At 39.9% G+C, this 27,773-nt stretch overlaps 1 protein-coding gene across 2 annotated transcripts; it reads right to left on the reverse strand.

The window, feature by feature from the left end:
• Nucleotides 1–2,850: 2,850 nt before the first annotated feature.
• Nucleotides 2,851–21,062, reverse strand: pitx3 (paired-like homeodomain 3). Of its 2 annotated transcripts, none has more exons than XM_020088307.2 (4): nt 20,820–21,062; nt 13,583–13,700; nt 9,065–9,270; nt 2,851–4,354 (listed from the first exon to the last, which is right to left on the reverse strand). In XM_020088307.2, exons 2-4 carry the CDS (start codon nt 13,689–13,691, stop codon nt 3,785–3,787), a joined length of 885 nt encoding a protein of 294 aa, XP_019943866.1. In that variant the 5' UTR covers nt 13,692–13,700; nt 20,820–21,062; the 3' UTR covers nt 2,851–3,784. The 2 variants fall into 2 exon arrangements, with proteins under 2 accessions (XP_019943866.1, XP_069395146.1); XM_069539045.1 differs by lacking the exon at nt 20,820–21,062 and adding an exon at nt 17,462–18,853.
• Nucleotides 21,063–27,773: the final 6,711 nt, after the last annotated feature.

The raw sequence follows: 27,773 nt of genomic DNA on the forward strand, positions 1-27,773 counted from the left end.
ATAAAACACTGTTGCTTTGTGTCTGACACATTTAATCTTGAACGTGAAAACATTTAAAACCAATAAATAGGGTAGACCCGGCCTCTCTGGATGGTGCATGTTTCTGATGAATAACATATTACACGGAGCAGTATCACGCACAGATATTGTACTTTGATCAGACTCCAGCCTGCACTGATGTTATTTTAAAATAAAAACCTTGGACCCTTAAGCTGTGAACTTGGCCTGGTGTTTTATAATTCTGAAGTTTTAAAACAAGAGAAGAGAAATCTGTGAAATGTCAGTTTCAACAACAGAGAATAGAGATCTGTTCTGCTTCATGACAATAATAAAACTGTGTATTCAGCAGAGATAGCATTGCATGGTGCTGTCTCTCTCTCTCACACACACACACACACACACACACACACACTTTAATTTATTTTCGGTGAGGTTTTGGTCACATTTCCTCTCCCCTCCTCTCTTGTCCCTGCAGCTGTCCCTCTGGACGACTCTACAAGCTGCACCGTTGCTACGCTTCTAGGTCCTCTCTCACCTCATCCTGCCATTCAACTGAATTTGAACATCAACATCTTCGCACAAATATGATATGTATTTAAAATGACATTTGCATTTGCTTCTAGCTATTGGTTGTTGTTTGTGGGTACAGTGGCAGGCAACTTTTAGAACGGCTCTGGATCCAGAAGTATATTTCCCATTCAATTTCTCCATTTCAGAAAATCTTCAGAAAAAAGAGTATCCTTATTCAGATAATCAGAAAATTGAAAAAAAGCAAATGTTAAAGACTTTGTACATAAATATTTTAAGAGTGAATGAACTACGTATTCCATAAACCTACAGGTCAGGCCATGTACTGGAGAGTAATGTAAGCTAGCCCTCACCAACACTACTCTCCAGTGCATGACCTGACCACTCTTTTATTCATCTCTAAAAAACTGCAGCATGAGAGAGAGGGAAATCATGGTTGCTCCGTTGTAAAAATAATGTAAGTCTATATGATCTTATCAGAGCTCACATGATTTTCACTATTGTGATAAACATTGCCATGGTAACAGGGAGCTCCACCAATAACAGATGGTGCTACTACACCTCAGGATTGTGGGTAGTGTAGGTGACATCGCAAATAAAAGGTGTTTTTCTTAAAATGCAGTTGGTATCATATGGACCTTGGATGGTTTAAAATTTTCAATCAAAACCTTGATTCAAAAAAAATAAATGCAATTTTTATGCTATGCATCATAGCTATATGGCTAAACCATTAAATAAATAAAAGTTAATCTGCATCTTCCAACCAATCAGAATCCATAATTCCCGGTCGCCATAGCATAAATTGTATTTGGAGCAGCATATTTGTTTGTCACTTAGATTAATTGCTGCCATACTGAATCAATTTCTTCTGTATTCTTTTTGGTACATGTGCAGGGTTTGTTACCCTTGAGGAAACTTAAAAAAAAAAAGTTTGTTTAAGTATTTTCAGACCAATTATTCGTTCCAATAGATTTTGTATTCCTAAACCACTGCAGTGTGGAGAGGACTTCCATGTTGGAAAATAAAACAGTAACTCTCTATTTTATCTAGTCTGTAATTTAATAAGCATAAATCCTCATAAAGTCTCCATGGAGAATATTTTGCAATTATGCACTAATTTGAAAAACATAGAGACAAAGTTATTAGATTGGGATTTTCTTGGTTTTAAAGCAGAATGTTTTGTCTTTCTGATCTGTTTTATTTCCACATTTGTTACTGAAACCCAATCTTTTTTTTTTTTTACTGTGTCTTTTCACTATGAGACCTGAGGGAACAAACTGAAGTTAAGTTCCTCTTACTTTCCACAAACAAATTCTATTCACGGAGAGATGATGAAATGTAAAATTTGTAGACCCTGAGTTAAGATTAGTTCATCAGTCAGATTGTGTATGTGAAGAACCAAATTACTTTTTAATGTGTTATTATAGAAATGTTCACAGTTTAAATTGAAGATTATTAATTTACGTTGGTTTCCAGTTAAAAAATAAACTGTAGATTTCCATTTTTTGTTCATTTAGTTTTTGGTATCACAAAATGAATATTGATTTTTATCAAAAAATTTTAAATATTTGTTCAATTGTTTAGTTTTCTGCTCATGCCATAATCTTTTTTAAATGTTTCACTTATTTACTGTGACAGCAGTTTAATATCAACTGGTTAAAATATATTTCATGAGCAGGAGCTATACTTGTATTAGCAGTAGTATTCGTAATAGAGCTTGCGGCAGAATTTCAGTAATGAGTGGTCTAAATGTGGAGACCTTTAGTTTCCCCCCTCATGAGAGGATGTTTAGGGGGAAACTTTGTGATTAAAAATGTAACATTAACCAGGAAATAAGTATAACACACACACACACACACACACAGATAAACACACTAACACACAGTGGAAATGTCAGAGCAATAAACAGTTGCAGGGGCTGATGGGGATTGATGGGCTGCTAACCCCTCATTTGTGGCTCCGATGGGACACCTCACTCCTTGAGCCCCTTATGTAATCCTGGTGCTGCTTCATCCTCGGCCTCTGTGAATTCCTGCTGTGTTACTGGATACCCTGCAGTTACCACTCGGAGTGTAGGTCAAACATATCAGAGAGCGGCTAATTGGGAACATCTATATCTCCCCCCACCGCTCTGCCTCCAACCTACTACTCTTGTTCACCGTTGCGTAAGAGTTGCCATGGAAGTGAGACGGGGTTTCCATGGCGCTGCTCTCGTTGTTGTGAGAACATCATGTTTTAGCCTGCGTCACATGGACCAATGTCATGCGCTTTAGATCAGAGATATGGAAGGACATGAAGTGTTCTGTTCAATGTAAAAGTCCATTTGTAGTTCATAAAAACGGATCTTTTAATTGGTTCTTTAATGAGACAAAGCAGGCTACACCAGGAAAAAAAGCTTGATTTTTTTTCTTATAACAACTGCACTCTTACATACATTTTTTACAGTCATGGACTCCCTTTGTACAGTATAACACCACACAAATCTATATACTCAATGGCTTGTTTTACTTGAAAAATCTTGCTGATATTCTGGTGTGTGAGTGTAAATTTTCGGGTTTTTCTGTTAAACCGCTTGAGGGTGTGTTCACTTTCCAGTATTGCCCTCCTCTCACCCACCCGAGCCGACCTTTGACCTACAACCTTCCAAGGGGTGAGGAATTCACAACAAAGTTTTTAGCTCCTGACGGATGTGCTCGTAGTAGATCGACTTAGGGCCCTTGCTTTTGAAGAACATGCTTTTTCTCATCTTTAAAGTACTACATTTTTCATATATTTTTTTTTTGTCACATACAAAACAGAAAAAGTCCAATATATACATCCTCTACGTCTCCTGCATTGTAACCACAGGTCCCTTTTCCTGCGACAGTAGCAAAGATCACATTTGATGTTCTTGGGCCAAGATGTTGACCACCAGTCCAGGTGAAGCATCCATGTTTTATTTACCCTTGGTTTCTACGTTTACTCTAATCATGCAGTTCAAAAGAAGGAAAAAAATGATAATGGATAATAATCTTTAGAAATCCTTTGAAGCAGTTGGTCAGTTCAGTGTCAGTCTCACACATGGGATATAATTCCTGTGAGGAGTGGTGGTCCATCTGAGTAAGTCCATTTGACGATTGTTCTCACCACCAAAACCTGATCTGCCAGTCTGCAGCACATCTGGTAGCTTAGAGATGGAGCTGAAGAGTCGTGAAGTTGGGTAACAGTGGTCTCAGAGCTGTTCGGCTGGGTCAGGGGTCATGTCGGAGCAACTTCTTCATACCGGCCGGTCCACTGCGTATTGGCAGGGGCTCAGGTTGGACACAGGGTTCTGCACTGCCGGATACGCAAAGTTGGTGTGTTGTTTGGCCTTGAGCCGCAGGCTGGCCAGGCTGGAGTTGCAGGTGTCTCTGTACATGTAGGGACTGGCTGTGGTGGCGTAGGGGCAAGTGGCCGCCGTCACTGCTACTGAGTTGAGCGCTGCAGGGCTGTTGAGGTTGTTGAGGTTGCCCAGGTTGTTGAGCCCGGTGGCGGGAACTCCAGTGACCGCTGAGGGCACCATGCTAGAGGCCATGTTCATGGAGGGGATGGAGCTGGGAGGGGAGAACATGGGCTGGGATGACAGGGGGCTTACATTCATTGAGTTGAAGAAGGGAAAGCTCTTGGCAGAGAGTGGGCTGTTTGCGAGGCTCTTTGTGGCCCAGTTATTATAGGAGTAGCCCGTGTACATGTCATCGTATGGCTGCATGAGTCCATTGAACTGGGCACCAAAGCCATTTTTGCATAACTCTGCCTGCTGGTTCCTCTCCCGCTTTCTCCACTTGGCACGTCGGTTCTTGAACCATACCTGCAGACGACAAAAGGAGACAAATAGTTTGAGTGCAAAGTGTAACTCCTCTTACAGCCGGGAAAACCTGTTTTCGACTAGATTTCTCCATAACATGAAATATGCATGACTACATAAGCAACAGTGAGGTACATTAAAAGATATTAAAAAAATTATATCCCTCAGGCTCATTGGCAGCAGTGCAACAAAAGTTTTTTTTTGTTTTTTAGTTGATTGATTATGCAAAATTTGAAATAGTGACCAATGTTATAATTGACCACAAGTTGCAGTGAAGCAAAGTTTCTTCACATACTGTGAGATATGTCGAAAAATGAAAAGTCCAGTGTGTAATATTTAGGTGAAAGAGATCTATTGGCAGAAATTGAATACAAATAATCCTAGTGATGTTTTCACTAGTTCGTTTCATCTAAATTGTATAAATTGTAGTTTTCTTTACCCTAGAAAAGACCCTTTATATTTAAATACTTTATATTTACATCGAGGGGGTCCTCTCTACAGAGGCCGCCATGTTTTTTACATTTGTCCAGACTGAACAAACTAAAACCTTTTGAGTTTTTATGACAACTGAAGCTACCACAGTTTCTTTTTTATGATTGGAAAGAGAGGGTGAGGTGAGGGGTGTTCAGCTGCAACATGCAACTTCACCACCAGATGTCACTAAATTCTACACACTGTACCTTTAAGTCTATTTTAATAGACTTAAATATTTACATAACGCTAATATGTGTGTTGTGTATAATATGTATGTGCAGTGATGAAAGCAACCTTGTATCTATCAGGTGCAAGAATATCTATAATACTCAGCATACATACATCATAAGCTCCTGGAAACTCATGGATGAAGAAGTGAAATTGTTTGAAAATGGCAGTGTAAAATGATGAAGTCAAACTTGGAACAGTTCTTGGGTACATCAGTGACGTGCACACAGCCAGTCAGTAAAGCACAAACGTGGGTGGAGTGAATAATTCTGCCCACTTTCCGATCTTCACTTCACTAATATTATTTTTGCGCACAACGCAATAAAAAAGACCAAAAAGTTATTTTCCAATGACTTTTTCCTCAAGAAACCAGGAAGATTCAGGAGTCAATAAAGTTTAATTCTAAAACACATCCAGTCAGAGTATCCTGACTCCTCTCAGTAATATTGTATGCGTGTGTGTTCAGAATTTTTGACATAATGATCCCATGAAAGTCAGTTGAAGTGTATCATCAAACAGACATATTAAGCAAGGCTTATTAAAACTAATCATTGACTTATTTGAATAGTGAGATCCCAATGAAAGAAATGTCAGGGGAGGGCAATCTTCACATTTGTCTTTTTATGGTCCTATATTTGGAGGATATGAAACAGATTAAAGCTTTAGTGGAAAATCTAAATTGAGGGTTTTTAGAAATGAAAACTGCCTCTGTGGGTAAAATTCTGGACAAACTTTTTCTCTAAATAGGACAGAAATCATTTGTTTCATTTGTGGAAACAAATCCAGAAGCCTCTTGGTCATTTGTTCACACTTGTGTGTTTGTTTTTATATTAAACTAATTTGGTATCAAATGTCATTAATCCTCATTAAACGTCTCTCCACCCCCTCGGCACACACGCTGTGTATCATCCAATCCTCTGTTATTATAGCAACAGAATGCTGTTGATCATTAATATGATAAAGTCCAAGTCCATGACATTTCCATCTAACTCGGTGACGGAAGGGGAAGCCCCACGCTGGCCGGCAGCAGCTCACCAATTTTTTCGGCATGACTCAGAGTCACGCTGTCTAAAGGTTTGTGGAAAAGGCCGGAGCTCAAGGTTACACAGTGGCTCGTCTGCAGCCACATTAACATGACCTCTGTGGTTGCAAGAGGGGGAGAAAGTTAGACCTACAATTATGATTTTAGAAAAAAATATATCTTCATTAATTATGCATAAGAAAATACAATATGGAAAGTTTAAAAGGAAGATTGGTTTTTAATTATGGATACATTTTTGTCGGAGGTGCATTGATAAATTGTTTCTGGAATGAGGGGAACATTCAGCTGACTGAGGCTGCTACTTTATAAGAGCTCGGAGCTGTCTCATACTGAAGATGATAGCCACAGTTCTTTCCACTGATTTTAATAATGACTGTTCAGGTTCACATCATCTACTTTGTTAATTTCCTAAAGATTAAATAATAAATAAAGACTGAATAAATAAATAAATCATTATCTAAATAAATAGAATTAAATATGTCTGTGTCTGAGGGACCCAAAGGAAGACTTTGGAAAAAACAGGTTGATAATACTACTAATACATCTAAATCAACCAATCAAAGATGAATCAATGATTGATGATTGTGAGACTGTAACATAGATACAAACATACACACAGTGTGTTCAGTAGGGATATATTGTATGCTACACAACATCAGTGTGAACATTTATTTGACCCTGGATATCAGTCCAGTCCCTCCTTGAACAGTTAGTGAGTGTCCATGTGCTAACAGTTAGCTTTCAGGCCCAGGAGCCAGTCGATCTTTGCTTCATAAGGTGCCTGGTTATGAAAATGTTGTATTTGGTGTGCAAGGTGCTCAGATAACAGTCGCCTGTCCTGCAGCAAAGTAGACATGAGTGTGCATCAATCATTTTTCAATCATTTTTCAAGGGTTGCAGTCCCATACAAAGCCAATACAAAAATGCAAGTAGCTGCAAATTTGCCCTAAATCCAGATAATATATTTTCACTGAAATCACATACGTTTAAAGAAAATGACACCCCCCGAATCCTGAGACCCTCGGTCGAGTGGTTTCAGCAGAGTCAGGCTGCAGCTGTGATGATTAACAACAGCTCAGTGACAAATCACATGAATCAGGTCGACAGGTGAAGTATTTTGGGCATGTAAGAATTTGCCAACATGCAGGGGTTACAACGGCCACTGATGGACATTAGGAACGAGACAATGCATAGTCTGTTGTCCTTTCAAAATAACAACCAGGAGTGCGCGCTATGTGACCTTTCATCCAGCCAACATTAATTTGATCCATTACTTGTCAGGCAAGCCAGCAACTGTATTGTCATCCATCAGAATGTGTGTCCTCCTGCTCCATATAGCTACACTGACCAAACCACTGGGCGTGGGCACACTGACATTTAGCTTTAGTGTGTGATAGAAGAGTAGAAAACATCTTACCAAGCACATTAAAAGATATTTTCATCCCTGTTTTGTTTTTAACAATGTAGGAATTATATTGACATAACTATGTGACTACAGAATGTTTTGGAAATGATCATGGCATATTTCAGTGCCAACTTGCTACCCCAGGTAATATACAGTAACTGCTCCCAACATACAGCATTAAAGCTGCTTTTAATTCTTAACTCTGAAGCTTTTATCTCTGTTTTTTTATAGTTTTTATTTTGTTGGTTTGTTTGGTTGATCTTATTTAATTTTATTTTTGCAGTTTTTTTTCATACTCGCCTTGCTCAACAAAACTCTCAGTTTCTCTGTCTTTTACTATTATATATAATAGTAATATAATATATAATTTACCATTATATATGGCCACTGGAAAGGTTGTAACAATAATATTACTGTGGTTTCCAGTGGTGGTGGTCATAGCATTACATTTTACATATTGTATTTTCGTCACATATTAAATATTCTATAAGGTAATGCACAGATTAAATATTAGAGATTTGGGAAATTGCACAGACTTGTGATGGTCATCATATTTAATCCAACATAAACAAACAAAAAAAATAGATAGAGATATAAGAGATTTTTTCCTGCTACATGGATATGCCCTGAATTTGTGAGCAAATTGTTGCTTATTTACACATTGACAGAGAAAGACTATTATTTTTTAACAGCTCCAACTTTGAGCATATACAGATCAGTGTATAAACTAAAAAAATACAGTCTTACTATAATGAGTGACATTATATCTAACAGCACATAAAAGACTTTGACATGCACTGAGAGCGAGAAATGTTTGTGTTAGATCAGTGCACGGGGCTGCGCTGCAGTGGGAGGGTGGGGGTGTTGTGTGCCACTGAGACAATGAAACTTGATTCTGGAAGTCCAGTTGGACTGACAGATTAATGCGATTAAAGGCTTATCAGAGCCAGAACACTGGTTTGTAATAATCCTAGATAGGATTTTACAGCTCTGGAAAGTTATGACAGTGACAACTATTTTATCTTCCATCACAACGATCGTCAGGTAAACAGCAGAGGTTCAGCTTTTATGTTACAAAGTTTGCTTTGGGCCCCTGTTGCACACATGGGCCGACTCCATTCAAATGAATGAGAGTGCTGCATTTTTTTAAATCCAGGTTTATAATTAGTGTTCAGTGCTTCTTTACCAGTAGTCAGGCTAAATGTTAAGTTAGAGGGATAACTCTTTTGGGAGCTTGAATGTGCTTTGTGCTATGAACATGTGTCACATTTGCCGTGGATTAAAGCTCAATGTGTTTTAGATGGAAAGATTTCATCCATGTGCATCTTGCCAAATGTGTGCACTGCAGACACAATGTACACCTTTATTTTTCATATAAATACTTCTGAGTGATAAAGTTCCTATTATTCTGCAAGCTTTCATTCTAACTTAATTACTACAGCTCACTGATTGGCACATCTATCCAGAGAGGAGAACCTCATCACTGTCATCAGCCGCTGTATGAAAAACATGATCAGGGTCGTGCGCTCAGAGGGAGGGACCATGGTAGAGTGCATGTACCCACCCTGACCCGTGCCTCGGTGAGGTTGGTCCACACTGCGATCTCCTCCCTGGTGCTCATGTCGGGGTAGCGGTTCCTCTGGAAGGTGGCCTCCAGCTCCTGGAGCTGCTGGCTGGTGAAGTGAGTCCGCTGCCGCCGCTGCTTCTTCTTCAGAGAACTGTCCTCGGCGCTGGACTCATCCAGCTGGTTGTGGTTGGATTTCTCTGTGTCTGCAGACACACAGAGAGGAAACTTACTTCACGAGGACATGAAGAGGGAATACTTCGGTAGAAACATGCAGTGGATAAGAGTAGACAGTATAACAAGATACATCAGTGAGAACAATAGACAGTGATTTGTGAAAATGAGCAATACAAACACGATTTCAAACAAAGAGCTGAGCATGAAAGTTCATTTTTGACTTTAAAACGAAATAAACAAATAATAATGCTATGATCACAGTTTCCATGCTTAGGTGACAAGTGATCTACCAGTAGGAGGATGGTTATATTTAGATTCATCAATCATAGCACAGTTGCAGTGATAAAATATGCTAGGTTATATTAAAATAATGAATTATTTATCAAGCTCTATTACAATTTTTAGACATAACAACAATATGACTAAGATTGGTTTGTAATGAACATTTGGCCTTAGGGCCTTAATCACTCTGAGTGTATACTGTGTTTCAGTGATAGAGAGAATTAGAGTAAATTTGGTGAGTTTAAAAGAAACAAAATGCTTTATTTGAGTAAATCTGCATTTATTATTATTCTAGCAAAGCAGTACTAAATGTAACTACAAGTAAAAGTACTTAGGAGGCAGAATGTCCTGTTTCACAGGGTCATATTATTTCATATATTAAATCAACAGATTTTTACTGCTAATATCTGTAAGCAACTTTTAAGCCAGTTTTGATTTAATCGATAAGACAATAATCATATCTTTGAGTTAATAATATGTGTTTAAATATTTATCTTTAAATATCCTAGCTGCTTCTATCCATGTGGAGGAAATGTTATATTCCTGAACTGCTGAATATTTTACAAACTATATACTACTCTCCATATTTATTAAAGTGTTAACTGTTAATTTCTAATAATGAACTAAAAAATATTTTGCACATCCATTTGGAACTTGTAACTTTGCATGTAAATTTACATTTCTTGTTTAAGAGTAAAATAATATTGTTTATGGACTATTTTGACCAGTAAATACCAACACAAACACATATCCCAGAGCTCTTTGTGTCAGTGTAGATTTATTTTTGACAACCCTCTAATTTTTTAAACACTGGTACAAAATAGCATCTGATGTGTTCTTAGTCCAACCTGACATGTTTTCATGTCTGGATCTGTCTCAACCTCCTCCCACTTCTCTCTTTGAACGCTCTCTCCTCGAGTTTTGATGGCAGTCCAGTGTGACGCCATCAGTCTGGTATAGCAGACTGATTCACATCTGGTGACTGTCCATGGTCACTGATGTTCACGCTCCAGACTTTTACTTTGTGACATGGAGCATGATCCTGCTGGAAGTGAAGTGTGTCCATAAAGACCTGAACATGATCAGAAACGATCTGCATCAGTGTCTGTTGAACATTACTCTGACACCCTTCACCCTGGACCGGCACTGTCCAATGAACCCTGCTGAGAGACTAGATCAAACATCATCTGAAATCCCTCTATACTATAGACTGGAAAACGACAAGCAGGGTGTTGCCAGGAGAGTATGAATCCAAACACTGCGTTACGTTCAGAGATGTGCAGGAGAAGCAGGTGATTGCGTTTGGCCCCCGGCACAGTGCTTTTTAAAGGACCACACATCTATGTTATGTCTGCCAGGGCTCCTCGCTGCCACATCTGACTCCCACAGTTTGAGGACCTCACAGAGAGAAGTGAAATTAGTTTGCCAGCTAATCCTTTGGATCAAGCTTTTGTGACTGGGGCAGGTTGGGCTCTGTTTGGCGAGGGCTTAGCTCTCTGGGAGCAGTTCAAAATGATCAGCGGGATTTAAAAAGAGGCTCCGCAGGGCCACCAGCAAAACCAATAAGGGCCAGGCCGAGGCTGTTATATGGCAGTAAACTGACACTGGGTAAGCTGTCACTTAAGGCCAAAGTCTATAACACAATACAGAGGAAAGGGCAGCCCTTTTTAAAGCCACGCACTGACCAACAATAGGAGCAATCTGACTGATAATGCGTCGACATGACAGAGTTGTTCCAGGTCAGCTTCTCAGAGTGTTTTAATCTGGAAGACGACAACAAGAGGCAAGGTCCAGATTCAAAGAGCGCCGATGAAAATAATGACTGCGGGAGCATCAATACACATTATGTTGTGTTCGGGTCAGAGCTTTCATGAGTAAATAACTCAAGTTTTCATAGGAGCTGGACTTTTTTTTCCCAGAGAGAAGAGACAAACTCAGGTCATTCAGTCATGGGTGTGAGATAGCTCACTTGTCCGTGCCTGTGGACTTGGTGTGGTTAGGTGTGGCAGCCATATTACAGCTACTGCAGTATAACCGGATCCAGATTTAAGCTTTGTGTTCACGGTGAACACGAGCCAACAATAAATAAAAAATAATGTATTTCATCTTTCAGGAATAGTGTTCGCTCAGCATGTTTTGTCTTTGTCCTGAGAACTTTAGAGGAGAAGACATAATCATATTGTCCTTCATCAACGGAAGGGATAGGGATGTGACTGTTTGCTGGAATCTATTGTGCATGAAAAAGTTCAGGAGGATTGTAGCCTCAGCAACTCTCACCAGATCCCCAAATTTTAAATTTAATTCTATTGTGTTTGTTCCATTAAATGTCAAGATGGATTAAAATTGTAAGTTGTATTTCCCTCTATAGCGCAACAACACAATTTGGGGAGAAAACAATAATTTTTTTTCAGGCCAGAAATTGGTCAAATTAAAACGAATTAATTAACAGAATAATTCGTTTTTAATTGTAAGGTATTTCATCATGTGATTAATACTTTGATACAGCTTTATTGAATGGTACACAAATAAATATACTTGAGGTTATACTTGAGGCTCTTAAATCCATCTATTTATCTTAAAATAATTATACATATTCAATACATTTTCCTAATACGGTAACATATCCCTCCCACCCCCTTTCTATATTTGCAACATGGATGTGTCAGTATTTACCTTATAACTACATTTGTGTCTCTCTCTCTGCTAACTAACACCATCTTGATGTTCTTTAATAAAATCAATTTGACAGTTTGGCCCATTAGAGAAACAGTTTACAGGCAGTAAATAAACCTCTCATTAGAATCCAACCCTTCAAGACGAAATGAAGTCCTCCTTAATAAAGAATGGTGCAGCTGAAGACGTGTGAAAACATTTTCACACCACATTTCTTTCGAGAATAGTTTGCGTTCGTCAGTTTGTTAGGACTGGATTTCCAACCACATCAATTAGACTGGGTTACACACACACACACACACACACACACACACACACACACACACAAACACAAACACACACACACACACACACACACCACTTCAGAGATATGAATAGACAGGCAGATGAGGGTTCAGATGTTGCATGAAGAAGTTGTTAGAGAGTGAGAGATGAGAAAATGAATATGTGTCATATACAGTGACACGTGGTCACATTACGTATGTGTAAGTGGTCGGAGCGCAGATGGTCACTTTATGAAAGAGTTTCAGAAGCAGAGGAGGAGATCTCAACCCTCCATCTGATCCTCCTGTGGGGTTATCACTGACAATCCACCAATCAGCATTTACTGCACGTGATTAAACATGTTGGTGTCAACTTGCACTACAGGAGCCAACTTTGTGACAGGTCAGCACAATCCACTCACTCCTGGTGGGAATCAGTGTCCCTGAAGAAACTGGTTTTCATGCAGTAAAGTCCAGTTGGAAAATGTCAAAGCACTTTGCATTACATTGTTGTCTTTGTGAAACACAAATAATGTTATTATTCTCAACCCGGAGCATAAACTATAGAGTAAGACAGGGCCTTTTCTTGATTCTTGAGAGCGTCACACGCGGCTTTTGCTCTTTTGCAGTAGATTTCCATTTGGAGTCAAGTGAGTGGTGTGTGATCAGAGGCTGGCACACTCCGGCCTGTGAATTAAACAGGCTTTGGTGTCTGGATCAGCGTCTCTGTGGACTAATGCGCGGTTGCATCTAATTCCTCTTCAAGTCGTTTACAAGCAGACAGTGATGCTCGTTAATAGACTGCTGTCTTTGACTAGAGGAGCTCCTCCTCTGATGTTCCAGCAGGAGATAATGACAGTGTGTTTGCGCTCCATCGTTTATTACAGGCACTCTATAGAGATGTTTTCATTATTGGAGTAGAGGCTTTATCACTTCATTTCCTCCGCCTGCACGTTTTCTTTCATTTTCTACATCAGTTGTGTTGATCCAGTGGTGCGCAACACACACATCTGTCAATGCGCATCGGTCGGACCACGGTACCCTCCCTGCACACAGACACACACACAGACACACACACAGATACAAAGACAGACACAAACAGAGAGACAGAGTGTGGACTCACCGCTGTTGTCCTGTCCCTTACATCCCTGGTCGTGCTGCGGGGTCCCGGAGTCGGAGAGCGACAGGGCCGGGCTGCGGGCTTCACTGTCCGTCAGCAGGTTAAAATCCATAACCAGGCTCTGCGCACACACACACACACACACACACACACACACACACACACACACACACGGGTCAGGCTTTATCCTCACAATGACACTCACTCGGTGAAGATCAGGCCTCCCATAAAATAGACATCACCGTTTAATACACTGCATGCTGCAGATATCGCCATTTTAATGCATTTAATTACACCCACAACATTATAATAATAATATTATTGCAATAAAAAATACATGTATTTTGTGTTTTGTATAATTGTATTCAATTTTAATTATATTTTTTGTAATATATATATATATATATGAAATGTCATATATCAAGTGCTTATTTTTTATATTTTTATTATTATTATTATTTTTTTTATTATATAGTCAGGTCTAAAAACACTTGTTATACCACTATGTTCAGATTTTAGATTCTCCTAAATATTACAACTTGATCCATCAAGTCTGAATCAATAACACTGTGACTTAAAGTACAGGTGTAGTGCATGGATAACACATATGTTACACATTATTTTACCAGTTAAATTAGTATTGCATGATTGTTGTAATATTGTGTCTTTCTGAAGAACACCAGACCTGACGGACTCCCTCTCAAATATACATATTGTTCTCTTCCTCTATGTTTTGTTTCCTATTGTGAGGATTTTTTGTTGTATCATTTTCTTTTTAAAAAACTGTACAAACTCCATGCAATATGGGTTTGTGTGCATTCATCCAATCTGTTGGTGTACTCTGTTTCTATTTTCTCCTCGATCTTTCCATTCACCCCTGGATGTGGTCGTAATCCTGATCCCTTTATAGGAGCCTGACATAAGCAGCTATAACTAGACCTGTGCCTGAACAGACTATTTTGGGCTACAAGAAGAGACCAATGGAGTTATGGCTGAAAAAAAATATTTCCAGGCCATATTCTAGCTAGTATGTTGAGTACAACAATGGAGATCAATGTTTATTTATCCGAGAGCAGTTAACATCATGAGAAATTTGGCGGACAAATATATTCTGTCCAAATTGGGAGAGAGACATCTTATCGGATGATTTTTACACTGTTGTTTTTTCCCCAAGTTTGTGAAAAGAAGCATAATATTTCATTTATAATACATAATTATTTTCAATTGATGGCACCAGCAGGGAATGAACAAAGATTAAAGGTCAAAGGTTTTGCTCTAAAGAGAAACCGCAGCCTTGAGCTGCATGTAAGTGCCTCAACTGTGATGATATAAAATCCCATGAACACATTATTTGTATGTAATTTTTAGACATAAGAGTTAATAAAAGCAGAAACACACACATTTAAAAAATATACATAATGTCAGGGGTATTTACATAGAGGAATAAAAGGGATGAAGCAGGTATAAAGTGAAGGCTCGGCCGACCTAAACCCAGCGTGGTGTCACTGTTTACCCTGGTCCTCTGTTGACATTACATTTCCCACAACACCACTGAGTAAAACCAGAAGTATACAGCTTCAGTGGAAAGTCTTAAGTCTGCAGCTGACGACAATGGATCCGATCCATGTCATCAAAGATTTAAAAAGGCTTGATAATACCTCAACCTTGAAAATCAAACGCTGAGTTTGAGCAGGAGGGGGTTTAGTGCGTGTGTGTGTGTGTGTGTAGTCAGCACTGTGGTTTCAAGCTTTATACTTAGAAGCTGCGTGTTTGTTGCCCCCCCTCCCTCCCATCCCTCCCTCTCTCCCACCCCCCTGGAGAATGAGCTCCCTTGTTGTGTTTCCCTGTGGTCTTTTGGCCGTCATGCCAGTGCTTTGTGTGCCAGTCACATGTGACTTTCGGCATGGGGTTAGGTCTGAAGCCTTGTCTATGGGGAGAGTGTGTGCGGGGGGGTGGAGGGGGTGGACGGGATGGACGGGGTGCAGCTCAGGGTATGGCATGGCGTCAGACAAATCCCCACCAGCACCAGCACCACACTATCAACAACAACAACAAAACATTGTACAACTTTGTTGAACTCTTGAACCATGTCAATATGTCACCATCGTCAATAAACGCTTCCCTGTCGGCCACTCAACCTCGAAAAGTCTTTAAAGTACAGCAACAATAAGACTCTCCATTGTTATCATGAATAAAATGTTTTGATATAGTATAATTTTATTTATGTATAATCCAGGAGGAATACATGCCTTCTTTATTCCTTTTTATTAGATTCTATTTGAATTTAATTTTTTTTATTGGTCTAAAATGCAAACATGAGATATTTAGTCCAAAGAGTATCGAAACAGCCTTTAAAATCCACCACGTGTTGATTTGTTTTCTGATGTAGAATAGGAACTCCTCTTTGGGTCATTAAAAGAGCCACAGCATCGTCAGCTACAGCTCTGTTCAAGGCCTGACAGGATACACATGGTAAAAAAAAAGACTGTATGTTTATGTTTTAGATGAATGAAAGCATTGTTACAGTTATCAGAGGTGTATCGTGTTTCGCTGATCGAACAGCTTCAAAACATGGTGGAGGGCGAGTGGATCACTGAATGTGAGAAGGTCGACTTTTAAATGATTAGAAAAGCTAAAAGCAACTTACAGTGATTGTCTCAATAGTATTATCCGCTCAAACTGGGTTTTAAAATTCATAAAAGAGATTATAAACTTAACCAGTCCCCACATAGATTCATGTCCTGGGCGTTTCATTGACAGTGATTAGAATTTGGCCTCAGCAGCACACAAAAATGGATAGTGTCATCACTGTAAGTCATCAGCATCCTCCGACCCTCACTTAACATTGCGTCAGTCACTCTGACAAAGCAACATAATGCTGCACCGAAGCCGACCTGCATATTCTGATTAAAGGTTTAGCACCTTATTAGCACAGAATATCTGTGACATCTGAGAGGCGAATCAACACTTTTCTCCCATCGAACACATCTGCCGTCTTATTTTTGGCAGTGACACACAATGCCTCAGCTCTCAGAAGTGAATGCACATTTAGTAATTTCACTGTCACAAGGGGACATTTGCTGGAAGAACCACTTGCATCTGCTCCTTGTTTAGCATCCGTGAGAATGATGGGAGCATTTCAGCAAAGATTAGAAGACATGAAATCGCCAGACTGCAGAACATCCCTGGGAGAAAAAGATGCAAGAATGAGGATGAGGTCAAGTCTCCCAGCAGAGAGATTACCTCGGTAAGCACGCTGCCTCCGTGTTGTTTGGATTAATAAACCTCTGGTATAGATTTTTGTGTTAAAGTTGACTCATGGGTCAGCAATTTTCTCTTTGTTCATAACCACACTAATATTGTCTCATGTTTGTTTCCTTTTCTTTAGCGGAGTGACTCAGTAACAAACGATGAATGTCTGTTTGGGTTTCAAAAGTGGTGCCAACAGAATTTGACCTATACCATTTCGATTGAAGCTGATATGTTGGCTTTCCTGCGAGCTCTGAGTTTCGCGTGTTTGAACGAGAACACTTGGCATCACATTTGTCTCATTGTGTGTTTGAGTCTTTCTGATCTGACATTTCAGCGAACCCCATCTGATAGAGCTGAAGCACCATGTTCATATCCTGCCACGATGAAATGTTACGGGCAAATGATTATACAGGCAAACACAACCAACCATCTAGCTGTCACCTTTGCTGCAGGATTTTCTTTTTAAATAAAGGTTAGCCTGTCATGTTCTCTTGAGTGACATTTCCCACTGAGTGACAAATGTTGAGCAAAAAGAGGAGATGAGTTCAACACACAAGCAACTTACATGTTAGGTTTAGCTCTATAAAATGAAAAGTCAATTTTTTTACATTTGTTTTAAAGGAGCGTTACCTTTGATGTAGATGACAGCCGAGCGGTGTTAAAATCAAAGACACTCCACAAATGGTTCGCAGTGGCTGCTCAGGGTGGCTGCCCGACAGAGCAACAGCTGTCCCTTTTGTGAGAGCAGAGCCCTGGTATAGTATCTGCAAGGTCCAGTATTTTAGTCAGAAATATGAATGTGAGCCAGGACCTGGGCGGCTATATTCGCCAGTGGCAGTGATGGATGGACAGACGGCGGCAGTGTCAATGTGGTGCTGAGAGGTTGGCTGGCCTGACAGCGAGGGGAGTGCGGGCGATGCAAGCCAGTCATTTTTTGCCCAGAACAAGGTGTCAGTGCCCCCCTCATCCCCACCCCGCGCCCCCGCCCCTGCCTTCCAGCTCCAGCACACCAGCGTGATTATATTTCATTAAAAAAAAAAAAAGAAATCAAGGAACAGTCCCCCCTTCTCCCCTCCTGAGCTCAATATGGCCAGCAAGCGATCACTGAGATAACAAGTGGCTGACAGACTGATCCCTGAGCCCCTCCGCTGCGCACACACGCTGCATGTGTTGATGCTGATTTCCCTCCGCGCTCACGCGTCCCAGTGCGAGGTAACCCCTGGAAATCAAAGATTAACCTGAGCCATCTCAGCGCAGTGGATACCAGAGGGCCGTGGCTATTTTGTGGAGCCCCAAAGCCCAGAACGCATCGCCGGGATGGGGGGACCCCCCGTGTTTACGCCTCCTGTTCATAAATGGGCGAAAATGAAGACAAGACGAGGAGTCTCCGGTTTGCATAAACCGACGCGCTTTGCATAAGCAGCCGCCCGGTGGCAGCGATCTCATTAAAATATATATTTGGTCATAATAATAAACAATAATAATAATGGCTGAAGAGATCCTCTCATTTTTCGGGAATTGGTGGGTCCATCTGGCGGAGGCGCGCCACAGACTGCTTGCATTTCCACGGGCCGCAGCCATTATCCCGGGAATTATTCATAAACGCTTGGAGAATTAATTCCCGGGATTAAGAGTTGATTAAGATGTGTGTCACTTTGCTGTCTGAGAACTTATTAAGGACCTCCTCGAGCAGGCGGCAGATGGAATTTCAGTCCAATGTTTGTACATGTTAATTTCTGTCCTGCTATAACACACATTTGCATATGATTGAGGGCGCGCGGCTGAGGCCGGCGCGAGGCGCTGGCGCCGCACGGCCGCCGCACAGACCGTGATTGGCTGCGGCGCTGATGAACACGCACGATGTGCACATCAACAATTTATTACGCTTCATCAAAAATATATTTCACTCATCTCTTACTTCATTTCATGAGTGTGAAAAACACGGTTCTGATTCACGGCGAATGGTTGGAGCAGGAGAAACGAATCCAGGGAAATCCAACAGAGGCTGATAAGAAAAAAAATACAATGAAGGAGATGATGTGATGAATATTGATCTTATTTTAACTAATAAATCCTTGATATATTATGGAACGTGAATCCAAGTTCGTTTGAAGAGGTTTTCTCTTGTGTGGTTATTTATTTTAAATGAAATGAAATCAATGTGAATTGAATTTGAACGCATATTTAAGTGTGCACATCCCGGTACGATGTTTTCCTTTTTAATCATCTCATAGGGTATACTATAAAATATTGTACGTAAATGTTCAATCATATTTTTCTTAGTTAAAGGTAAATACATGATATGAATGTATATTTAAAAGACAGAATCAGTATTTCAGCATGTTCTGGTGTTTGAACGCTGCTGTGACAGTGGCTGCAGGCCGGGGCCTCTATTACCTCTGCAGTGAAAACCATTGGCGCATCATGTCTAAAAAAAAGAGTTTACATTTCACCGTCGGACCAGACGTCAACTTCGATTAAACACATCTCATTTTCATATGTTCCCACCTGGGAACACGTGCAAAGGACCGAGTTAAGGCCTGCTGCAGGTAACCTGCAATGAGAAGCTCCAGGGAAAATCTGCCTTTTCTTCATTTGTATTTCTTCATTATTTATTTCATTAAATGAAATTAGGGAAATAAATAAAGGAGCCATATTAAGCCTTAACTTAAAAATATAAAATGAGATCCGTTTCTGTGTCAAAACACATATGCAGGCTGTATATAAAATTATGTAAAGTAAACAGACCTACAGCTAGGCATTATAAGCGCCTCTGTTAAATCCTTTTTAATTTCCAAACTGACAAAAAAAAATTTTAAACTCAATAAACCAGAAAAAAATGCAGGTTTACAACGGGCCTTGATTAATAGTTAATTGTTGATAGTTAATATATTTAGGCAGTTAAAATAGCTACACAGGGAAATGCGCATTATAATAATAATACTAATGATTCTTCTTCTCCTTCTGTTTTTCATAGTTATATTATTATTGCCACTGGTAGTAGTATTGCTGTTTTGTTGCTATTCTGTAATTTATATTATTGTTGTTGTCAAACTATTAATCGAGATCAAGTCAAATATTAAAATGTATAAAAGTCACAACATTTGTAAAATATGAAAATATTATAAGCATGTGTGTGTGTGTGTGTGTGTGTGTGTGTGTGTGTGTGTGTGTGTGTGTGTGTGTGTGTGTGTGTGTGTGTAGAGGTCGCACAGTTTTGTTTTTCCCCCGCGGTCTCCTGTGGCCGCAGCACAACCACCTGCCACCTATCAATTTTCTCCACATCCCCAAATATTTCTCACAACGTCCGTTTCTGCCAAGTTTTTTCTAGGGATGGAGGGGGGGGGGGCGCAAGCCAAACCGTAAACATCATAATTCACTGTAATGCTACAGAAGAATTTTTTTTATTATGGGCGTGGAAGGTCCACGCAGTTAGCAAAAGGTCTCTACTGTTTTCTACCAACAGGCCTCACACGCGGATAGATGCGTAGAATTTGGAGCAAAGTGGAGACTTTACGCAGCTCTAACTCTCCGAGTGGAGAGTGTGTGACAGCATCACGGGTTTTGTGTGTGTGTGAATGCAAGATGAAATATTCTTTAAAAAATCTGGCCACTTATTTAGTGTGATGTGTCGCCTCTCATCAGCATCAGTATCTGCTCATTGAGAGACACACTCTCCCTAAAGTAAACTCCTGCTGCTCGGGTTGGCTTTTCCTCTTTCTTTCTTTTTCCAGACCATAACATCTACAGTCTCCGTGCCTTCGCTTGGACATAAAGAATCGAGCTCTGCTGCTGGTGTGAAAAGCTGCACATTTTAACTCAAAAAGAACCAAGAGCCTTATTGACGAGGTTTTATCAACTTTTACGCACAAATAAAGACGAACGAAGGAAAACTTGCTGGATTGATTCCAGATGCGCAAACACAAACCGGGAGACAAGTCAGAGGGAAGCAAGTGGAGGAGGAAAAAGTGTGGTTATTTGCACTTACGTCGTGTCCCGCTCTGGTTAAATTAATCCGTGGAAAACGCAGAGAGCGCTGCTGCAGGCTGATGGCTGTCCTGGCCTCAGGTTTGCTAGTGACATGGACAAAAAGTTCCACGGTGCGTCAGAGAGTCAGAAAAAAAGCGTCAGTCAGTCAGTTCCCCTCTTCTTCCTTTTCTTCTTCCCTCTGTGTTGTCAGACATGAAGGCTGTGGGAGAGTGAGGCTTGATCCCCACGCAGGGTATAGCGAGGGAGGGAGGGAGGGAGAGAGGGAGAGAGGGAGGAGGAGAGGGTTGACTTCATGCTAAATATTGTGTGTGCAGGTCCACTGTTGAAAGGACGGCCCCCTACTCACTCTCTGTCTCTCTTTCTGTGTGTCTCTCTCTTTGTTTCTCTGTGTGTGTGTGCACATGAGACATGCGGCTGTGGCTGAGGGGGTACAGCGGTCGTCCTCTAACCAGAAGGTCGGTGGTGCGATCCCTGTCCTCCTCATCTGCATGCTGAAGTGTCTTTGGGCAAGATACTGAACGCTGCATATACTGTAGATGAGTGAATGGGTGAACAGCAATAACCTGCGCTGTATAAACACAGACCATTTACACACACTAACCCCCCACCCCCCCTGCACTGTTGTCACTTAGGGTTGCACAGATGTGGACGTTTGATATATAACGGCTTGCTTGTAAAAATGTTATTAGTCTGATAAATTCGTTTTACTCTTATGATTATTTTTAAAGAAAATTATAAAACACTCAATCACCATTGCTCTGACACCTTGTGTCATATGTTAAAAGTGAATTAGAGGGTTACAGAAGTCTGAATCTTCAGAACAAACAGTACAATTTGAACCTGCTGCTGCAGTTTTTAAAATTTGAAAATCCTAGTAGAGGTTGCATCACACAGAGGCACTTCGCTAATTTATGAATATTAATGGGTTTATAAATAATAGCTCAAACAAAGGGGTAGAGTGTATTTTATCGATAGTTTGCCTTGTTTCTATTAATGCATGCTTTGCTGATAGCTGCCACAGATGCAGGCCCAGAAACACACTTTCATTCGGCAGGTTTGGTTGTTTTATCGTGTGATCTCTCCTGAAGTGATTAACTGAGGGATGGATGACACAGGTTTGTGCAACATTGACCTTGAAAAGTCACTTACATCTGCTGCAGTGGCCTTTCCTCTCCAGCATGTTCGGGCCAAAAGGATCCGTGTGACCTGAACACCACTGAAAGGTTTCAGGAGCCGTTAAGCACTAGATCAGGAAGGAGAGGGTGTATTCAAAGTCAAAAAGCCAATATGACAGACTTAGTTATAAACACTGTTAGGCTGTCAGTTTGTTTTGAACTGTGTTGATGTGGTTCTGTGAATTTAATCTGTTTGTAGCTACACGTGTGATGATGAGATCATGATAGGAGGGAAGGAGGTGAGGCGATGTCAGAATGGAGCCCAAAATCCATGACTGTCTGGAGCGCTCCTATCAAACTGCACACCAGTTTTGTGCATCATGTGTATGGCCTAAATCCCACATCCTTGATACACACTGCTTTATTTTGTATATTTATTGGGTCAGGTCACCGTCACGTTGTGTAGTGCACATGTGTGGAGAGTGATACGCATCTGATTGTACGCACAGAAGCATGTGCACTTCCTCATGTAAGTGCACAACCGTCCACATCTGTGTCCGTCCTGGAGTATGATCAGGGCTTGATGGCTTATTGGTGTGAGAGCTTTTCAGTCGTCACGTTTGTCTGACAGAACTTTAACCACTCAAGCTGTTCACACACATTTGTGCTGTATACCTGTAATTGTACCACCAAAGAGTATCTTTGCAATCCAAGTCTATTCTTCTGCATTTTACATGTGTAACTGTATCAACTTTGTATTGGGTATTGAGGGTTTTACTAGTTTGCTTTTGTCTTTTGGCTACCACGTAGTATTCATGACACTATATCATATTTGTTCTTTTATCTGAAAACAAAAACAGAGAAATATGCTCACATGGGAACAGCTTCACTGGGAATTTGGCTTCTTTAAAGCACAGGATAGGTGTCCACAGACAGCACTCCACTGAACTGTGATCAAATGGACTGATGTCAATGGCTGTCGAATCACAACCTACGTTCGTACTAAAACTTTTCAGTTTTTAATGTATAATCTCTTCTGTGTTTATGCTTCATGTCCAAACTACTCCAGGGATTTCAGGAACCTAAACAGAGGATTTTATAAACACTGCTTGTTTTTGTATTTGCCCAATAGGAAGTGAATGTTGTTGCCATGACAGAGATCTGCAAGCAAGCAGGAAAGCAACTGAAGAATAAAGGTGCTTTCAAGTGGCGAGTCACCAGACATCGCCTAACCAACTGTGTGGCGTGCGAATGGTTGTGGAGCCTTTGATTGTCTAGGGGGCGTTATCAATGGTCAAAGAAAAGACCTACAACCAATCAGCGTAGACAGAAATGTAAACATATGACAGTGTGGAGCAGTGTTTGTTCTTATTTTAGAGAAAATAAACTGTCCAGTTTGTTTATATCCATTATGGATTCAACACAACTCTCCACATCAGTGGCAGCCGTCTTGGTTGTCCTTTATTTTTTTGTCACATGTTTTTAGAATTAATTCATTGTTTTATTCACTGTATTCTATTTTTTTTATATTGGACAGTTACTGTAATGTAATGCAAGTTGGCAAGCTGGCACATAAAACGAATTCAGTCTTATCTTATCTTATCTTAATACAACAGCCACAATCCAGTCAGTAATCACTTTAAACCTGCCCCTGTGTAAATAAATGGCTGTGATTGGCCCTGCCAGCTTCAGGATTGAGAGAGTAAATGACTCGATGACCAGTCTGGTTTCCTGGCTTGCGGTTCTTGTGAATGCGCCTCAGAGTTCAGGATGGTTCAGATTTTTCAGCAGGGCTAGGATTGGGACCATGGCAACCATGACAACTACAGCAAAGGAAACAAACAAGTTATTTAACAAGTATTTTATAGGTATCTGTCACTTTGTCAACACATTGAAAAGAAGTCATACTAATTTTAAAAAGATCACTAATGAAGAGTGTACAGACTTTTGTTGTAATTGGTTCTTTGTTATAGATCTTTCATTATAGTTTAATCAGTCAAACATCTTAAATGAATTGAATGAATAGAACTTCTTTGCCTTTGGCTTAAAAAAAAACAGAAGTGTATTAAATGAACAAGATTTTTATGTCACTGCCTTGGGTAGGATTGAGTTTGTGAGATAATATTGGAACAGCATCAAGTCTGATTACCCAGTCCAAAATGAAAGGTATGTCTTATCTTTTAAGCTTTTTTGTTTCTGTTGAGAGGAATTACATACTGGAACTATATCCTGTTGAACAACAGTCAGGGGCTCTTACTTGGAGAACCAGTCATTAGCCATCAAAGCAAGAGAGACAATGAAAACAATAGAATGGTCAAAGTTGTCAAACTGATATTCAAGTTGTGTTGATTGATTCACATCACATCAATTCATGGCGTGAGTAACATGCATGAAATCATTCCACCTTCCAAGTTCCTCATAGCTGTTGGGAGAATTTTAGCTGCACAGTGAATTCAGTTATTTTATAATTTATTACCTCACATTAATCGTAAGGATGAAATGCCAGGGAAAGATCCTTTCATTCATCCTTCAATCTGCAGATGTTTTCATTTGCAAAGAAGCATTACAAGACACATTCAACTTGTTATGCTGGTTTCACAATGGTAATGTATTTATGGAGAGCTTTTCTAGTCCTGATGAACACACAAAGTGTTTGACAGTACAGTTTTGCCATCTACCCACTCACACACAATATCATGCAGGGAATGTCTGTGCAGTGCTTTCTGTGTAACACATCAGTCACACACTGGCACAGCTGTCAGGGCAATTTGGGGTTCAGTATCCTGCTCGGCACGCAGGATGGGGAAGACTGTCGACCTCCTGGTTAGTGGACGATCCGTTCTATCTCCCGAGCTACAGCTGTCCCATAAACGGCTGCATTTTCATATTCTAGCTAACATGACCTCTGCCTGCACTGCTACGTCTCCACAGAATGGATATTTCCAATGTGTTTCCAATCAACCAAGAGCAAACCATTTATTCACCTATGTTGCTAACAACAAAATAAATCCATGCTCTCAAATGACTGAAAGTTGTATTTGACCCATATATGTGGTTATTTAACCTTCACAATGAGCCACAATTTAACTGTGTGTGATCAGTATTGGGCTGATCTGAAAAAAAGGGAATGGGGAACCTGTCTCCCCTCACATCTTATAAATGTTTGAAATTTGATCAAGAAGTATACGGTGTCGGTGTGTGAGACTAAATAGGTTACATCTGTGTTATTTCAATGTGTCAAATTCACAGACTAAATAGTCTCCATTAAAGTTACATAAATATCAGGATATCCTGTCCCTGTTCCTGGTTAAGTAACAAACTTCATGTATAAAAATCTAAGCGTTGATCGTATCTGGCAACCTGAGCTGCAGCCAGAGATGATACATCTTAATATATCTATTTATTTCCCCAACTTTCAATTCAGTGTGGTATGGATAGGCTGCAGGTAACTGAATAAATCGATGATGAAAGACAAAGAAATAAATATTAGTGATTATAATAATACATATTAGAGGGAGTGAATTAGACTTGTAGACTCAACCTTGATATTCCAAAAATCTTGTTTAAAGCCCTGTCTTTTTAACCAGTAAAACTCTTTCACTTGAATGATCACTACAAAAGAAGAATTGTGTTAGAAAGTATCTGTTTTCTTCTATAAAAAGTCAACGGATGCCACTTGAACAAATGGTGAAAAGTTAATATGCTTCAAAGTCTGTATTTAGTCTAACATCCAATCACAGAGCTTATAATTCCTTTCCGTGACCTGCTACAAGTGAGTGGAAGCTAAGATTTCAAAGATACAAAGTTAAATAATTATAAATGAGGACCACAACATAAACTTGCAGAAAGATCACATCATACATCATTAACGTGCAGGATTCAGAAACATCGATTCTAAAGCTATATGGGAAAAAAGACAATAAACAGGGTTAAGGCCCCCTTGCATGGGGGTTATATTATCTTATGTCATGCACACATTTACATGGCCATGACTATACATCAACTACTGCAAAAAAGTATCTCCATGCATGTTAGACAACTTGTTATAAACAAGAATCAATTCATCACCTCTGCATCTGTCAAACAAGAGCATACTCACAAATATGACGCAAACATTCCACAACACAAAGTTGGATCTACGTTGCATTGTCTGGGTTTTGTTTGTATGTTCTTTTAATGCCAAAATGCTGATATCTTTACACCACAAGGCGAAGCAGTAACACAATATGACACAGGCATCACTCACTGAAGCCTCACACAGCGGTAATATGCAACTCTACTGTTTTGATGTAAACATTTTGGATAAATGAGATGGCAAAAATGAAAGTAATCGCACTGCTCTTATTCTCATGTCTGTAATTAATGATGAACAAACTCTTGTCCAAGACACCAGCTTACATAAATATTTTCATTTTGGATGATGGAAATGTAATCAACAGGAATCCAACTATTTGTTATGTAGCCAGATGGGGACAGAACAGGGATACGGTGGATGAAGTGTGGATGTGTAACACAAAGTCATGGTTATCAGCAATGATTTCTTAGACAGTTGCCGTTGAGACTATGAGTGGCACATGTGATCACATTTGTTTCCCACATGACAGTATTCATACAATTGCATTGCACATTTACATGGAAGCGCTTGATAAATGTATATGGAATCGTGTTGTGACCTCATATCGCAGAACATGTCAGTGCTGTGGAAAATGTTGTGCGTGTATTTGCAGGTGAAATGTTGCAATTGCAAATCCCACAGGTGATCAAACACTTTGCACAGAGCAAACAGCGCCCGACAAAAGTAGATTCAACATGCTTACAGTAAAACACAGAGCACTACAATGAGCATAAGTGTTGAACAAATTGCCGCATCTGATTGCAAACAGAGATTAGAGCCTGTAGGATTGTAGCTGTGCAATCTCTGCACTGACACCTCAACCCAATATAAAGAAAACAGGAGTACATGCATTGTTTTGAGACTGATTGTTGGCTCATTGGAGTCAACTGGTACATTCCATAAAATCCTTCGACACACTGTGAACATGAAACGTTTTCACCCACTTGATTTTTAAAAAACATAGATCATACCTTATTTATATTATTTATATATGTATATATATATATATATACATTTGTGAGGTTGTATGTATTTTTCTACAAACTGATTTGTGCCAAACTTACGGCAAATGTTTCTCATCCAGGGGCGTGTACCATGAAGTGAGATTCCAGTTGACTCTGGTGCTATGGCGTCAGCTCATTCTAATCAGGGGAGATCACCATCGTAAATAATGCACAGCGAACCTGCTCCTGATAAACCATGTGATCAGATTAAAACCACTCAACAGGTCAACTGCCCAATCAGATGACTGTAAAGACCTTTCCTCTCGACTGAAATAGACCAAAGTAGTCAAAAGAAATAGAGAGTTAAGATATATTTATAAATAACTAGGTCATTTTGCTGTTCCAGGCTTTTCGTGTGTCCACTGTGGTTTTAATACAGAGCTTCTAACAAATAACTGCATTTTAACTGGGTCATTCCCAGTAGGAGCCTTAAAGGGATAGTTCACTCAAAAGACTTTTATAGTTTCAGGGGTAAACAGCGCTGCAGCCAAAGGAAGATAACAGTGGACATTTAGGCTAAAAACATGGTTTAAAGGGTTTTATGTTTTTTCTGTTGGTTTTTTTTTTTACGTTTGAAAAATCAGTCACCAGGTACTTCAACTGTATTGGATTTGGTTGCAGCACAGTTTACCCCTGACACTCCAAAAGTGTTTTGTGGACATCCTCCTCCATAGTGGTGAGTAGATAATGAGGGCATTTTCATTTTTGGGCAAACTATC

The sequence above is a fragment of the Paralichthys olivaceus genome, chromosome 14 (assembly GCF_024713975.1).
Source record: "Paralichthys olivaceus isolate ysfri-2021 chromosome 14, ASM2471397v2, whole genome shotgun sequence".
Taxonomy (NCBI): domain Eukaryota; kingdom Metazoa; phylum Chordata; class Actinopteri; order Pleuronectiformes; family Paralichthyidae; genus Paralichthys; species Paralichthys olivaceus.